The sequence below is a fragment of the Mustela nigripes genome, chromosome 1, assembly GCF_022355385.1.
Source record: "Mustela nigripes isolate SB6536 chromosome 1, MUSNIG.SB6536, whole genome shotgun sequence".
Taxonomy (NCBI): Eukaryota; Metazoa; Chordata; class Mammalia; order Carnivora; family Mustelidae; genus Mustela; species Mustela nigripes.
In genome coordinates, this window is record NC_081557.1 from 199,766,553 (window position 1) to 199,784,402 (window position 17,850).

The 17,850-nt window shown below is 42.5% G+C and overlaps 1 protein-coding gene across 1 annotated transcript in view; it reads right to left on the minus strand.

Annotated features, from left to right (window-relative positions):
- TBC1D9 (TBC1 domain family member 9) overlaps positions 1-17,850 on the minus strand; it is a 121,600-nt gene that overhangs the window by 2,891 nt on the left and 100,859 nt on the right. Inside the window, exons 14-20 of the mRNA XM_059378601.1 lie at positions 15,005-15,103; positions 14,790-14,858; positions 10,672-10,912; positions 4,651-4,716; positions 3,560-3,646; positions 577-651; positions 379-482 (exon numbers count right to left, since the gene is read on the minus strand). Coding sequence (XP_059234584.1) covers positions 379-482; positions 577-651; positions 3,560-3,646; positions 4,651-4,716; positions 10,672-10,912; positions 14,790-14,858; positions 15,005-15,103 — 741 coding nt within the window. The remainder of the gene's footprint in view (positions 1-378; positions 483-576; positions 652-3,559; positions 3,647-4,650; positions 4,717-10,671; positions 10,913-14,789; positions 14,859-15,004; positions 15,104-17,850) is intronic.

Sequence of the window (17,850 nt, forward strand, 5' to 3'; positions counted from 1 at the left end):
TTATTTGTTGCCTGATGTTTCAGCTTGTTAAGGAGCAAATAAATGTGTTAGATACCTCTATAGCCAAGCACAGTGATTTGCAAACAGCATGAACTTGTCTTTTGCATATCTGAGGGTATTCTTAATACCTAAAATGAGAATGCCTGTACTCTCAAAACTGAGTATTTTGTGACTCACATTTTCTCGGTGGGGTTCACCTTCTCACGACGGAGCCTATTTTTGATTCACAAAAACATGCAAAAAATGCATCCAAACAGATCCTAATTCAATATTCCGAGTTACTATTCTCTTTGAGGGGGACTTCTGCTACATTTATCTATGACTGGAAAATAGAGCTTCAAGGTTCGAAATGAAGAAACTGAAATGTTAAACACCTACCTGATTCAGTTTGGGTAAATCCTTTGCATTCTTTGATTTTGATTTATTTTCTGGAGTCCAGAGTCTCAGATAATTACGATTTTCTTGAGAATTTGCCCTCTTCCCTAAAACCCAAGTGTTGAGAAATAAGCATTTAAAGGCCAAGAAGCAAGCGTCCAACCCGCAGGAAGGTAAACATGCGGAGGACAGCGTCCTCACCTCTGTCCGGCTGGAGACTCACTGTGACGAAGCCGTCTTCTGCGCCATGTTTCCTTCTGCTCTCCAACCCAACCACTGCCAAGAAATAGAAGAAAAAGAGCAAAAGGTTATACAATAAACCCAGAGGTCCAGCATTTGGTAGGAAATAGAGAAACCTCGAGGTTGGGTTGCCCGATTCAGCAAACCAAACCAAACCACACCAAAATCAAAACCCAGTACAGGGAGCTATATTTGAATTTGAGATAAATAACCAATAATGCTTCAGTAGAAGTGCATCTTAAATAGCACATGGAACATACACGTGCTGAACAAATGATCTTTGGATCACTGGATCATGGAACACCTAGTAAAAGCTAAGTTTTTATCTCAAACTTAGCTTTTACTAGGTGTTCCATGTTTTATCTGACAGCTCTATTTCTCGGTAATAGTTCCCCCAGAGTTATTTTTCACAACTGGGGTTCAGTGTAGAATTAGGAATTAAGGGAATGATGTCATGTGGTCTTCTGCACTTAAAAAAATGGTGGTGTTGCCTAATGAATGTTGATTTCCCCTCCCTCTCTGTTTCATCATTATCTTAACTTTGCTGACACGAGCCTCGTTTTCTGTCAAGCCCTGCAAAAGATCAAGAACTTTTGGAAAAAGAAATAAAAATCTATGTGGATAAAAAGTAAATTAAAAAAATCCTACAAAATTCCTTACATTCATAATCTGGCATTTCAAAGATATGACTTTCAAGGAAACCACTTGTAACTGTTTTCCTTTTTCTTCTTAAAATGGGACATCACAGGGCACATAAGGCCTTCAAAGGGGAGAGGTGCAGAACCTCCTCCTGGTTCCTTCAGTTTGTCAGCTGTCAGAACGCATTCCAGCATTCTTCCATCATCCAGAAGGTGGCTGGTTTGCCAGATATGGGACGTTCGGTGAATTCAGAATCATGTTAATCTCAGCAGCTTTTAAGATAAAGTGAGAACGACATACTATATGTCACCGAGAAGTTCTTCTCCTCTTAATGTTGAAAATGATTTAGGAAACCAGCAGATATTTAAAAGTATTTAATATATGGAAAGTTCATATCATAGATATAGTACAGCCATTTAAAAACCGTATTTTCAAAACAAACAAGCAAAAAACCCCACATTTTCAGAGAATGTCTCATGACATGGCAACATCCTCACTGGATTTTTTTTATACATAAACATACATATTATTATAATGACCTGTTATATGGAGAAAAATGACAGAAAAGAAATTATTTCAAGATATTGTCTTTATATCACAAAACTTTAAGATTATCTTTAGCTTGTTTTATATATTATATTTTTAGAATTTCAACACAAAGCAATAGCGGTTTTGGAGTTAGAAAACCATTTTTAGAAAAGCAACTTTTGGTGATGATTAATGGCTATTGGCATGTGAGCCCTGCTGAAGAATTCTGGAGGATTCCGAAACAAGTGGATCCTTTTCTGAAATGAGTGTTTACGAAGAAAGATAGGGTTCACGTTTTGCAGCCAAAATACTATTGCTAACAAAGCTAAGAATAGGGTAGGACATGCTAAGACACCATGCTGAAAGCCTTCCTGCATGATCTCATTAAATCCATACTACACCCAAGAGAGCAGCTATCAGCTCCATTTTCACAGAAGGAAATGGAGACTTGGAAATACCAGGACCCACCGGAGGTCACCTGGGTAACAACATACAGAGCAGGAGAGTACATTCTGTCCACAGATCCTACCCTCAAATCCTACAGCCAATAATAAGGCTGGATCCAGTGCACCCCTTTCTACTCAATCAGAATAACAGAGTTTGATGATAGATGGTGACTACACTTATTGTGATGAGCACTGAGTGATAAACAGAATAAATCATGTTACACAGCTGAAACTAATACTAATGTTATATGTTAATTATACTCCAATAATAATAATAATAATAATAATAATAGTAATAATAAAGCTGGCCTACACTGCGTTTATTTTGGAATGGCAAGATTTAAGAGCCAAAGGGACCTGGGAGCAACCACTTTTATTTTAGGACTTGGGTGAAGCCATGAAGCTTCACTGATGATCTATGAGAAGGTGAGCAGAAGTGAGCACATTTTTTGTGTGTGTGTAAAGGGCCAGAGAATAAATAGTTCAGGCTTTGCAGGCCGTACGGTCTCTTTCTTGACTACTCAATTCTACCCCTCTGTCATGAAAGTAGCCAGAGGCAATACACAAATGAACAGCTTGGCTGTGTCCCAATAAAACTTTATTCTAGGCACGAAATTTTAAATTTCATATAATTTACCCCCTTAATAAAATACTATTTCACTTCTGATTTCTAAAAACCACTTAAAAATGTAAAAACCAGGGCACCTGGGTGGCTTAGTTGGTTAAGCCTCTGCCTTTGGCTCAGGTCATGATCTCAGGGTCCAGAGAGCCACATTAGGCTCTCTGCTCTGCAGGGAGCCTGCTTCCCCCCCCCCCCCTTTGCCTGCCTCTCTGCCTACTTATGATTTCTCTGTCAAATAAATAAATAAAATCTTAAAAAAAAAAAAAAGGAAAAAAAAAACCATTCTTCACAGGTTGTACATACAGACCGTGGGCCACATTTGGCCCATGGGCTGGAGTTTGCTGACGGCAAAGACAGAAACAAGGGAACTCTTTTTGGCAGACATGTCCTGATTCTGGAGAGCAGCCTAATAATAGGAAGATGTTCTTAATGAGCCTGACTAGAGCAGGGACAGGGGAGCAAAATATATCATTCTTTGGGCCATGTTTCCTCTAAGCCAGGGGGACAAGGTGTACATGGTCCCTTCCATGGGCCAAGGACCCACTCCCCAGTAGTTGGTTGCCTGACTTTAAATATATGAAAAGAAAGTAACACAGGCCACTGTATTGGTATACTTCTCTGACTGAGTAGCTTTGGGGACAACTGTTTCCAGTGACAGGGGGCTGTGGAGAAAAGAAATAGAGTACTCCTAGCGACGAAAGCCACTTACCGTGTGTGCATTCTGGGGTGATGTCTTCAAAGAAGTACTGAGTTGCTTCAAAAGCAGAATCTGGCTCGTCTTGATCAGAGGATGGCTCTAGAGAGAGGAGGAGAGGTAACTGTCATATCGGCAAAGCTATGACTTAATGAAAATGTGTGTTAGTTGTTAGAGAAGTGACAAGGGGGAGGGTGAGAAGCTGAAGGTACAAAGGTAGAGTGGGGCACATCACCAGGGGCCATGAACGCCTTCTGAGGGTTGGGGGACTCACTCCATTTTTACTCCATATTCCTTTTTAACAACCTCACACCAAAGTGTCCCTTTACATCTTCCTTTTCGTAAGATTTCCCTAAATTCTGTGAAATGCTGCTTCACAAACCAAATTTCAGAAACTGTATGCAATTAAAGATAATTCTCAAATCTATAGTTCTACCCTTTCTCTATCTTTAATGCAAATCCCCCATTTTTAAAGTATTTGCTAGCTACATCCCAGCTACAGGCCAACCTTTTTAAAAACCGGAGCTCAAAATCTTTCCTACTGGGCACCTGGGTGGCTCAGTGGGTTAAGCCGCTGCCTTCGGCTCAGGTCATGATCTCAGGGTCCTGGGATCGAGTCTCGCATAGGGCTCTCTGCTCAGCGGGGAGCCTGCTTCCTCCTCTCTCTCTGCCTGCCTCTCTGCCTACTTGTGATCTCTCTCTGTCAAATAAATAAATAAAATCTTAAAAAAAAAATCTTTCCTACTTATTTCTGTCAGTGTTAGAACGGCTCCTTCTCAACTCAAAATCTCAGGTTCCTACCCTCTCTTCTCTTTTACAACCTTTGTATCCCATGAGTTACCAAATGCTATTTGTTCTCTCTCTTGCAGAAGTCTGCTCTTCTCTTGTACAATTCGTACCTCAGACAGGTAAATGACCAGAGATGCAAGCATGTACTGATTCAGGAACCTATGTAGGTAATTACTATCCAGATCACCGTTAGTGACCAGTGAGTGATTTTGTGTGTGTGTCAAATAGGATGCATATATACAAAAAAGATGTCAAACCAGGTCATAGTTAGGTACATAACTATAACTGTAGTTAGGCTCCTCCTGTAGCTCACTTACCAGGCAAGACGTGCATTTTGTACAGGAGTTTGAGTTTCTCTGTGAGGTCCCCATGGCACGCAGCACCTAGAATCACATAAGTATCAATGTGAAATGGATTGTGTGCACCACTAACACCTCTGGGCTTCACATTCCCCTGAAAAACCAACTTTTTGCAAATTGAAGTCAAATATTGCGTGACAGGAGGTCTGGCCAGCACATATTTGGGCTAAGAGCTCTGGAACCATGATGCCTGGTTTCAAATCCTTAGTACTTACCATATGCCCTTCAGAGAGTTAACCTCTCTACTTCAGTTTCCCCTGTATAAGGCCGGATGATAATGAGAAGATTCTACCAGTGGTCTTGACATCAGGATCAAAGGAATGTGAGAATTAAACATGTAATATGTATAAAATGCTCAGAATAGTGGCTGGCACATAATAAAGGTGTTACTAATAAGAAAAATCGTATGACTGGGTCTCAACACTCAAACGGAATTCAGAAATAACCTCAAAATACGTTTGAGATTCCTTCCAATAACTCATTGTAGAAATCCCTTTTAGTTGTTTTTGGGATGTCCTTAATGTTTCTTCAGTTTAATTCATCTGAATCTACCTGCCACTATGTCACTATCACTTCGATCAAAAGAACCCTGTTACTTCTTCCTTTAAAGTCCGTAAGTATTTCAGGAATCAGAAAATCCTCTGTTAAGTATCTATTCTCAGAGCGCTTAGTTGAAGATTAATCAGTTTTGGGAAAAGAGGAATCCCAGAATCTGGGTTAGCAGGAACATCAGGGGATGTCTTGTCTGTGTCCCCTAAATGTAGGCATCTCTCCTCCTCTATGAAAGCCAGGAGAGTCTAGCACCTCCTTGAACACTCTCAGAGACAGGGAGCTCATCACCACCAGAGGCATTCCATTCCACCAATGTATTCTTTACATACTGAAAGTTCTGCAATTTTTGTTTTAGTCTTAGGATCCTTAACCTGCAACCTCAAGTTCAGAAAGTCCACGAAGCCCCTAAAATGTGCAATTTTGTCTCTCTGTGCATGTGTCATTTTGTGGGGCAGAAAACGTCCATAGTCCTTATTAGATCTACAAGAGTCCATGACTCAAAAAAAGATTTGGAACTGCTTTTCTTCCCCTTATTCGACTCTTGAAAGCCAAACAGAATAGGTCTATTGCCTCAATACACCAATCCTTCAGATTTTGAGGATAACACACCTGTCTCCCTCAAGCTTCTTTTCTTTCTTTCTTTCTTTCTTTTTTTTTTTAAAGATTTTATTTATTTATTTGACAGACAGAAATCACAAGTAGGCAGAGAAGCAGGCAGAGAGAGAGGAGGAAGCATACTCCCCAATGCGGGGCTCGATCCCAGGACCCTGGGATCATGACCTGAACTGAAGGCAGAGGCTTTAACCCACTGAGCCACCCAGGTGCCCCTCATGCTTCTTTTCAAGGCAAGTGTGTCTATTTTCCACTTTCTACCTTCCCTACTTTTATGCACGTCCACCTTACGGGTCAACTTGTTAATCAATATCTCTCTGGAGAGAGAGTTCCGGAAGCCTCTAGTCTACTTCAGAGAATAGTAGAGCTGTTCTTGACACCTCTACTAATGGAGCCTGAGTCTGCATTCAATTTTTTATTCTCTTTCACTGTGGAGTTTCATACTGACCACATGGTTAACTAAATCCTAAGATGTTTGCACACCAATTAATACTCACCATGAAAATGACAGACATATATTAATTACTTGCTTTGTGTTAAGTCTCATGTTAACATGTCAGTTCACTTTTCTCTCACAAGAATTCTATGAGATGAACATAAATATTATGAAGTTGAGCTTGTTGATGGTAAGTACTGTGTTCAAGGTCATAAGTTAGTAAGTAGCAAGCCCAGGATTTGGATTCAGATTTGTCTGACCCTAGATCCCATGCTTGAACCCACCATACCATATGTAAAAACTCTAGCTAGTTTTTGGATTTGTTTTTGTTTTTTAAGATTTTTTTTAATTTTTAAGTAATCTCTACACCCAACATAGGACTCAAAGTCACAACCTTAAGATCAAGAGTTATATATTCCATCAACTGAGTCAGCCAGGCACCCCTGGGTTGTTTTGTTTTTATTTTTTTAAATAATCATTTCTTAAAATTTAAGATTTCTCGTTTATCCTTACCAATTTGTTTTTGCCAATCATTTCCGCCTGTCCTATTTTTTAAATCTTATTTTGTCATCTAATGTTTTGGCCGTCTCTCAGCTTCATGTAGCCTACACGTCAGCTGAGTAGGCCTCTTATCTCTCTCTCTCTCTCTCTTTTTTTTTCCAGTTATAAAACTGCCAGGGTTGGCCTTTATTGAGTCAACTTCACATTGGAACTCATTCTTTCAGATCCCTAATACTCAAAATATCAGACGTTAGACTTAGTTGGAAACTTTGGTGAGCAATATTGGGTCTTTTTTTTTTTTCCTACAAGTTTTAATTTGGCTTTCTCCTTTTCTATGACTTCAGTTGCTGACTGAGTCCAGTAGAGGGGGATGAAGAGTAATCCTAGTAACAGTAATAACTAAGTCTTTTCAGTCAGGCACTGTTCCAGGAACTCTGTCTACCAGAAATATTTAATTTAATCCTGACAGTAACTCATTTGCAAATGAAGAAACGGTCAGAGGTTAAGAATCAAGCCCCATGCACTAGAGAACTCTCCCCTGAAACTGACTTCATTAACCATCCCACATGGCAGGCAGTGTTCACCCAGTCACCCAATCACCAACTTCAATATACTCCTGCCTTTTTTTTTTTTAAGTTTTTTTTTTTTTTAAGATTTTATTTATTTTTTTGGCAGCAAGAGATACAGTGAGAGAGGAAACACAAATAGTGGGAGAGGGAGATGGAGAGGGAGAAGCAGACCCCCCTGTTGAGCAGGGATCCAGACGCAGGGCTCCATCCTAGGACCCTGGGATCATGACCTGAGCCTAAGGCAGATGCTTAACGACTGTGCCACTCAGGTGCCCCTTGCCTTTTTGGTGTATACTGAGTGATCTGTCAAATGACCAGCTGTGTCATGACATATTTAGAAATTGCCTTTCAGCAACACAACTGGAAAAGGAGACACAGCTCATTCGTGGCTTCCGATAGTAATCCTTCATTTCTAATTCCATGTAGACCATCTGTTCATGAATTTCTAGAGGGAATTTTCTGGGGACTGACATTAAAATTACTGATGCATCTTTTCCCAGAATTCATTTTTTAGTTTTTAAAGGCTGAACAGAATTTCCCTTTTTTTTCTGTCTCTGTAACTAATAACTGACCCACATAGCTAGCAACAGTTCTGAGCATTCTCCCAGTATCTAGGGTGAGGCTTACTTACTTTGCACAAGAATGCGACTGCATTCCGAGAAGACTAAATACTCTTTCCCGGTGTTTTCACTATGCCGGACAGCTTTCCTTTCTTGAAGATTTTAAAGGGAGTTTTCCTGACTGGAGTCCCCGAACTTAAGTTAAAGATTTGTCTCCATCACTTTCCACACGCCACGCTGGTCTCCTTTTCTTCTTTATCCTTGTCCAGAGCTAATTTTTTTTTTTATAAAGATTTTTTTAATTTATTTGTTTGAAAGAGAGACAGTGAGAGAGAGCATGAGAGGCGGGAAGGTCAGAGGGAGAAGCAGACTCCCCATGGAGCTGGGAGCCTGATGCGGGACTCGATCCCGGGACTCCAGGACCGTGACCTGAGCCGAAGGGGGTTGCTTAACCAACTGAGCCACCCAGGCGCCCCCCAAAGCTAATTTTTTAAAAAAATCTCCTTTTGGTAGCCACCAGTCAGGTAATAAGTAGTTAGATGAAAAGAAAGAAAGGCAAAGGGGCCTTTAGCCCTGTTTGGACTGTTTCTTTTCTTTTCTTTTCTTCTTCTTCTTCTTTTTTTTTTTTTAAAGTGGAAGGTACTTATGTGCTACTCGTGTAATTAAAAACTGATAGCTCCCCCTTCCCTAAAAAATATCCTGTTGCTGTTGTCAGCACAGGGTAATGAAAAAAAGGTGAGTGATCCACACAGACATGCCCTTGTCTGAATCCTGGGCCCAGCAGGTAGGAGCTCTGCCATTCAGTTCAACAAGAGGTTAAGTACCAGCTCGCTGAAAACTAATGTCCCAGCAAGTTGTGGAACCTTTCGGAGCTTTCATCTCTTTAACTGAAAATGGGGATGGTAACGGTAAGCAGGTGGGTAATAAAGCATTAGAGTGACAGCACCAACTGTGCCCCTGGAGTGCCTGGGTCCATGGAGGTGTGCACCCGAGGCAGATTAAATGTACATAAAGCATTGGGTAAGCACCTGGAGAAGAGTAAATGCTGGGTAAACAGTAGTTACCAGTACTATCCCCTCAAAGGCCCCTGTTTGGATTTAATGATCAAGTACAAGTTCTAAAGAATCCGAATAGCATCTGCACTTAAAAATGGCTAGTTCTGGGGCACCAAGGTGGCTCAGTCGGTTAAGTGGCTGCCTTCGGCTCAGGTCATAATCTCGGGGTCCTGGGATTGAGCCCCGTGTCTCAGCAGGGAGCCTGCTTCTCCCCCTTGCTCGTGCACTCTCTCTCTCTCTCTCAAATAAATAAAATCTTCAAAAAAAAAAAAGGCTAGTTTTTCCACATTCCCCTTTAAGCATATACATGAGTGCTTTACACAAATAATTTTTTCCTACCTCAGGGCATCTCAGCTATACCCTTTGCCTTTTTAAAAACCATCCGCTTCCTCTGGCCTCTAAGCCCTCTAGTCATTATTCTTAAAGAGTTAGAGCACTTTTTTCGCATCATCGTTGGCTCTATGACTAACCCCTTCATCTTTCCTAGGGCATATCGTTTTAAAGTACATGGCCAAGGACACAGAGTGGCATGCCTAGAATCAACTTTTTTCCCTTCTCTCCTTCCGGCAGCCTTCCATAATGCGCACTACAACCACAACCTCCTATCTGGCAGGCCAGGCTCTACTACGCTATAGATCTTCTGCTCAGTTACAAACAGAGCGAGAGTTCAAAAGAACACAGGGCAGTCCTGCTAACGCAGAATCATGGTCAGGGAGGCCGACGGGCAGAAACCACGCACTGCTTGTGAGTTGGGGGTTCTCGCTCATGATGGACCGTCCTTCCTCCGGGTAAAATGGAGAGAAAGGACCTCCATTTAGACTGCAGCGCTGCTGTGGTTTCTTCAACCCTTTATTAAAAACACTATGAAATGTTTTTATAAAATTTTATGAAATATGATGTAAATAGAGGTTTTGTCAAAGAAAAACAATCCACCCAAATATTTCTTTTTCTCTTGTAAAGTTATCATGGCCTGTGGTTTCAGTGTTTAACTGGGCATTTTACGGTCTTGCAAATTCACTGATAATGTATTTTAACTAGAGCTGAGAACTAACTCATGGAGAAGGCAATGCGTTCATCATAGAGCACCTCCATTCACTAAAAAGAAATGTCAGCAGCAGGTCTGGCTGGGTGGCTCCGTCAGGTAAGCGTCTGCCTTCGACTCAGGTCCGGATCCCAGGCTCCTCAGAGCGAGCCCCGTGTCGGGTTCCCTGCTCAGCAAGGAGTCTCTTCTCCCCTTCCTTCTGCCCCTCCCCCAACCCGTGTGTGCATGGGTGCATGTGTGCACGCTCTAATAAATAAAATCTAAAATAAATAAATAAATGAAGAGGCAGGGGCGCCTGGGTGTCTCCATCGGTTAAGGAGCTGCCTTCGGTTCAGGTCATGATCCCAGGGTCCCTGGATCCCATCAGGCTCCTTACTCGGTAGGGAGCCTGCTTCTCCCTCTCCCTCTGCCTGCTGTTCCCACTGCCTGTGGGATCTCTATCAAATAAATAATTAAAAAAACCAAAAAACAACAGAAAGCATCACTGGCAGTTTCCAAACCTTAAAATGTGTTCCTCGGGCCTAGAAACCCAATCTTTGGAGGCAATGTGGGGCTGGGGCCCTAAGGGCAGCTCCAAGAGCCACCAGTAGTGGGGCAGGTGTTCCTGTCCCATCGGTCCCCTCCAAAGTCATGCAAAAACGTCACTGCTTACTTAGCCCAGAGACAAACTCTCGGAAGTTTATCAGAGAGTCTCCATTTTCATCTAATAACTGGAACAGGCGGGAGGCCAGCACTTCCGAGTGAGTTCCACAGGCCCAGGGAAAGAGGAGAGCAAACATCCCCTTGAACTGCTCAAAGTCAATGCGATACTGTTCAAGGTAAGGCAGGCTGGGGTCATGCCGGTCCAGTGCATTGCTGCTCCCACCCCAGTAGCAGCTGGTGAGATGCTCCGCCTGGAAAAGGAAAGAACAGGAGGATTGCTGGGGTTGCGAACTCATAGCAAGTAACAGGAAGAAAAGGCCCTGCCTGACGTTTGGAAAAGGGCTTTCGGTCAACTCGTCAACCTGTATGCATCTCCTGGGGCGCGGTGCTCTGGTGTCAGGGCTCCTTCTCTTCTCCTTGCTCTACACAGATCTCCACCGGACCACTCCACTAACTCCACGTGGACCCCCTCTGCAGCTTACATCTGGCATGGAAGGTCCAGACCACCATGTTTTCTAGGTGAGGATGAGGAAGCCCAGAGGCTGAGTGGCCCTCAGAAGGTCAACTCGTTCCTCAGAGCAGAAGCATGATGATATCAGGGGTTTCTGAATTCCTAGTTCACTGTCCCATGCACCCCCTGAGTCTTGGTCACCGAAGTGACGTAAATAGCATAGTCACAGTACTCAAGCTACAAATACGTTGTCTTCTTATTGCGCACATCTGAAAAGAGCTCTAGAAAAATTATGAGTAGGAACCATCAGGGTAATGAGAATAGACCTCTGGGGGGTAAAAAAAAAAAGAGCTTCCTGTTTCTGTCCTTGGAAACAAGGCAGCCTCTTATTCATGAAGTCATATTAAGTCTGGTAGATACATGTACCCATTCTAGGAAGACCACAAAGATAAAATTCGTAACAGAAAAGCCCAGAAGGATACCCCTCCCTTGACATTTCCAGTTAGCTCTGGATGGTGGATGGGAGAGATGGGAGGGGCATGAAGGAGGACTTTATTTTTACCTTATTCCCTATTGTACTATCTGAGTATTTCACAACAGTCACGTATAAATATTGCAATAGAAAAAAAAGCACTTTCAAATCTGATCTTTCCCCCTTGCCTGGGAGTTGTGTAAGGGGGGAGTCAGTTGTCATGTGTGGTACTTCGATTTTGCTCTCACTTCGAAAGCAGCAAAGCCCAAATGTCTCTTCACAATTGTTGACTGGGAATCACAGCTAATGAACTACAAGAGAGAGGAAGGAGGAGAGGTGGGAAGCAGAGCCAAAGCCAGGTTTCCACAAGGTTTCCTCAAGGCAGCCTCTGGAGAATGAAGGAAGCGGTCAGAGTTCACCAGGGCTTGGGGACTGCATTCCTGGTGGTGAGGTCAGAGGGCGGGCCGTCAGAGGGAGGCCAAGCTGAGATCAGAGAGACTGCAAGGATTGAGCTGGAAGGGGATTCCCTAAAGCCCTCAGTTGGGGGGGGCGGGGTTGGTGATCCCCCTCTCCCCAGGGGTCCTCTTTACCTGAGCTATGGATAAAGGTTGCCCAGAGCATTTCCTTCTAACTAAAGCATTCAAGTTACTCTACAACCAGGCTTGAATGTGGGTCCAGGCACTTTCACGTTGCTCCCAACCAGCAGGAGAATACGAGCCTGTTCCGTGACTGCCTCCATACTCTGTCACGTGGAGACCAGGGACATGGACGTCCAATAAGGACCAAAGGACGTATTTAGAGAGTTCAAGATAAACTAGGGCAAAGGGGCCTTGAACTACATTTTCCATCAAACGCCTTCAGGTGGCAGCCTTTGCACCTTTTCCTCCAAGTTTAACTTTTAGTTTTTTATTATTATTTGTAAAAATTTTAGTATAGTTGACACACAATGTTACATTAGTTGCAGGTGTAGGCTTAGTGGCTTGCCAAGTTTCTGAGCTCCTCGAGAAAGGACTGCATCTTTCCTTTCTATCTACAGAAAACCCCCTACTAAACCCCGGACTGTTTGAAGGACTAAAGAGACTGGCAGAGGGTCTGATGAATACCGATGCCTCAATGTTTGTTCTATTGATTTAAGGTGTTTTGAAGACTCACAAGAGACTCCATAACTGAAGTTTTTACTGGGTTCCACAGTATCTAGGCTCCTTCCCAGCCCCGACCCCGAGTCTTGGATTCTTTCTTGGGGAACTGGGCAGATTTGGGGAACCCCTGTTTGTGAACACAGGCTTAGGGCAGGGTTTTGGAGTCTCAGGACAGTGTGTTTTCTTCAGGCATATCTTCAGGGTCCACAGGACACAGCTGATACCTGACGGTGCGCAGACCAGACGGTGCAGGAGTGCCCAGGTAGGAAGTCATGGCTTCAGCAAACTCCACATCTGGGACTTGCACACAACCGGCCTCATCCCCCTTTCCCGGGCGTCCCCCAAGGGCAGCCTCCTCTTTCTAATGTCACTGTCCTTCTTGTCACCTGTTCATGGTCTTGCTGCCTCCAGCTGCTACTCCCACTTCTGTTCACTCACCCCAAAGCCCAGCTCTATCCCCTACCACCCCGCCAAGCACATTTCTTCTGGTCCTCAGCATTCCTTTAAAATCTGATCTTAACTGGATCCTTGTATCTTTTTGTTTTGATCCAGATTGGCTCACTGCATATTCCCTTTGTGAAACCAAGAGGGACCCTTTCTTAGGTATAACCTCCTTATACTGAGCAGTTAGTTACAGTGTATGGATAAAATATGAGTGGGCTGGCACACTAGAAAGACTTCATCACCAAGTGCCAAATGGAGGCTGGTGGGGGAGGGGGTGGGGTCCACGCTGCTGGTCACAGTGCCGGGCTACATGACGGGCATCACTAACCAGCTGTGAGACCTCCATCTCTTTGCACCCGCATCAAAAACAAGCAGAGATTATGCTAGATGAGTAACTGATCACTCATTTATCTATTCAACACACATGTTCAGAGCACCTGCCAGGCAGAGACACTACAGCAGGCACCAGTGAAACAAGAAGAAATAAAATAGTGGTGGGGCGCCTGGGTGGCTCAGTCAGTAAGCGTCTGCCTTCAGCTCAGGTCATGATCCTGGGGTCCTGGGATTGAGCCCCACATCAGGCTTCCTGCTCAGTGGGGAGCCTGCTTCTCCCTCTGCACCTGCCCCTGCTTGCGCTCCCCCCCTCTCTCTGACAAATAAATAAAATATTTTTAAAAATGATGAAAATATAAAATAAAGGAGAGGTGCTCTTCAGTAGCTAACAAGCAAGCAGGAATATTAGCAAAAACGTTCTCAGCTATCACACCCTCCGATTCTAAGAGCTATTAGTATTCAACCCAGATCTTTGTTGTTTTATGCTTCCTGCTATCTTTGCAGTTTTCCTAACAGTCAAGTTTAGCTCTGGCAGTAAAAGGCACTATAAAAAAGAAGCTGCCCAATTAGAAATCAGGATAAATATGGCATCAGCATAAAAGACATCTTTTTAAAAGTTTTCTTCTGCTCACTGCCACATTTTTGCCTATGAGGTTGATAATGATAGTTAGGACAAAAGTATTTTTTTCTAGAAGAAAAAAAAAATCTACTTTGTATTATTTACTAATAAAATGTTTTTGTCCTTCAGGACTAAGATTGGTATGGACTGAATTATGGAATGAAAACCACAGAAATTTAATCAACCAGCTTTTCCTTAGACAGTTGTACAGCCTTATTCTGACTCTAGCTACATAGTTCTTTTTCAGTGTGCTTTAACATAGCTTAAGATAGGAAAGCTCTAAAGGCACTTTAATACAGCTTAAAATTTAAAAAATCACCATTTACAATAATTTCAGGCAGCATTTAAACTCAATTGCCATCATTCCCATGAGTATTATAAAGTAATACCCTTTTTGGTCAAGTCCAAGGAAACAGCTAAAATATTACATGGAGTGGAACAGAGCTACCACATTGGCTTAAATGACTGATAAGAATATGTTTACTTCTCATACGAATGAGAATGCTTCATCATAAGCATTTCGCTTTTATACTCTCGGCTCTACATATTTATGCATCTTGATCTTCATGCTGCCCCTTATCAATTTATCAGAAAAGCCTAGAACTAACTGAATCATTAAAGAGAACTCTTTTATTCCCCTGGCTGTACATGGATTTGCTTTGAAACTCACCTTGAAAAGAGCATAGAGTTCTTCCAGCTCATCAATGGTAAAGGAAGTTTCCGTCACAATTGTTCGGACCTATAAGAAGGTAGACACAATGAATCACACAATTTCAAAGATATTATATTGGAAAAGTTCTGATTTTCTTCCTTTAAACCATCTCAGTCTGTCCAGCAGGAATTTATGGACCGAGAAGGGCACCTGCTGTTTTTCAAAGGACTTACCACATTCCGTTTCGTAGTATCCTCCAGCGTCTGGATCACCTTCAGTCTCTGTTTGAATCTCATCTGCTCAATCAAATCTGCCCGGATGGTTCCAAATTTCTGGAAAGGAGCAATAGTGGTGTTTCTGAAAAATCTGCCAAAGTACATAGTATCATATCTGGAAGATTTATGGAGACACAATCCAGATACAAAGAAGATATTTCTTGTGAAAGGACAGGCATCCTAGACCATACCTTCATTTATTTTAAAAACAATTTATTTAAAAAACAATTTAGCAACCAAAGTAAATAACAGGAAATTCTCATGCTTCTTAACTGAAATAAATACATGTCAAAGTCAAATGGGTCTTGCTCAAATCGACAGCACTTAATAGGGAAGAAAAGGTTAAATAAGCCTACAAGGGCCATTTGTGTAAGAAAAAAATGCTCCAAAGAAAGAATTTTCTTGAGAAGAACAAAGGAAGTATCTGAGGCTTGCTATTAGCCTGGGCGGTCAGAAGAAATGTTTGTGTGAGGCTCCCTATTCCTGTTCTTCAACTCGGTAGCATTTATCCCCATTCAGAAACCCACATTACCTCTGGACGGCAGACACTGTGGGCTAGCTACCTTTCCAAACCCCAAAATGCCTCCTATGACCTGAATGTTTGTTGAATGAAACTTCAAAAGCCAAATGAGCCTTTTAATCTGAAGACTGAGAAAGAATATACAAAGTTTTCTATCTGCTAGTGGTGCAAAAGAAAAACAAAGAAGTTCTGCTTAAAGCATGAAGCGTGACCCATGGAAACAATGGCTGCCATGGTACAACACACTGGAAGGATAAAGAAAAAGTTGAAAGATAATATCAAGTGTTGACAAGGTTATGGTACAACCAAAGCCCTCATATGTTGCCACTCAGAGTATCAGTTGGTACAGCCATTTGGGAAATCTGTCTGCAGTATCTACTAAATCTGAGTAGACAGATATACCTACGACACACCAATTCCTAAGTACCTCCCCGCAAAAGTATGTATGTTTTTACCAAAGACATATGCCGGAATATTCACAATGCCACTGTTAGCCAAAAGCAAGTGAGTACGAAAATGCTTGTTAACAGCAGAGCAGATAAATAAACTGTGGCATTATCACACAATAGATTACTACACAGCAATGAAAATGAGCCATTCGGATAAACCTCACAATCATAATGTTAAGCAAAATAAACCAGAACCCAAAGAGCTCATTCAACCTAAGTGGAATTATACATTTGTGAAGGATGTTCAAACACAAACACAATTAGCCTACGGTATTAAAAGTCAGGAGAATTACTGACTTTGGATGAACGGACGGTGACAGGAAGAGGACACAAAGGGCGTTTCCAGGATGCTCGGAATGATCTGGGTAACAGTTATAGGGCTATGTTAAACAGGGGGTTTAACACGTGCCTATGGTCATCCATACCACAGAATGCTACCCAAGAAATAGGATTAAAAAAAAAAAACAACAACACAGGTATTTTATACAAAATAACTAGGATGACCCTCACAGAAATTACAATGAAGAAAAAAGACATCTCAAAAGACTGCATATCATGTATTTTGTTTACGTAATAATCATGAAATAACATTATTACAGAGAGACAGAAGAGATTAATGTGTGCCAGGATTAGCAATAGGGTGAGGGAAGGGTGGATGCTGCTATAAAGGGTAATATGAGAGTCTTGTGGTGATGGTCCACTTGAGTAGACTTGAGTATCCTGATCATTGTGGTTGTTAAGTAAGGCTATGCACATGACAAAACTGCACAGAGCTACACACACACACACACACACACACACACACAGATGCATATGTAACTCGTGAGATCTGAATAAGGTTGTTTGGGTTGTTAGCACTGGGGCGGGGGGAGGTGGGGGCTGGGGGAAAAGTGCCCATGACTTCTTTGTACAATTCTTTGTTACCTCCCTTGAATCTATAATTATTTCTAAGTGAACGAGTGGCTTTGAAGTTATGGTGTAACATTTTAGGGCAGAACATGATGGATCAATCTGAAAAGTGAGTGATAATCAGGGAGTTGAGAAATTACCGTTGAGTTTAAGGATACATCGGTAGAGAGAGCGCTGCATTTTTGAAATTATGAAATGAGGGCTGGCGTTATCTAGCCATGGCAATTGTGAGACAGACCTACTGGTTGTCACACAGACTGGCAGTTGTCTCCCCAGTCTGTTCTCCCTTCATGTATATAGTTCAAAATTTCGGTGACTACCCAGATGTTCAGAGAGAGACTATGTCGCAGCTTCCCCTGTGGCTTGTGGCCAGGTGACTAGATCCTGGCTAATAGGATATGAGTAGAAACTTCATGGACAAGGGCCCATGAAAGGAGCGGAGCACACCACCCCATCTCCTTCCTGTGGGGATAAGACATTTCTTAAGAGTGAATAAGAAAAAGCCTAGGTCCCTGATACCACTGAGCTGCACACCAGCCCTGAGCCACCTACGTGGACTGAAAGTGAGAGACAAACAATTTTCTACACTGTTTAACTCTATTTTGGACTTGGCTGTTACAACTGCCTCGTCTGCATTCCAAGTAATACAAGATCTATCACTTACAAGCTGCTTCTTAGAGTGCCTGGCAAAGTTCATGGTTCTGTCTTAATTCCACTTAATCCTATCCTCCAGGTTCTCCTCATTCCTCACTGGCTACTTCTTCTGCCTCCTCTGCACAACTTCCCCATCTCTAAACCCTGGGGAGCTCCAGGATTTTGTCTTTAGACCTCTTCTATCAGCACCTACTCCCTGGGGACTCCCCTCTCTCCTGATCCCCTCTCCTGTCACCACGCTAGTCTAAGCCTCTCTTGCTCTTACCATAGCC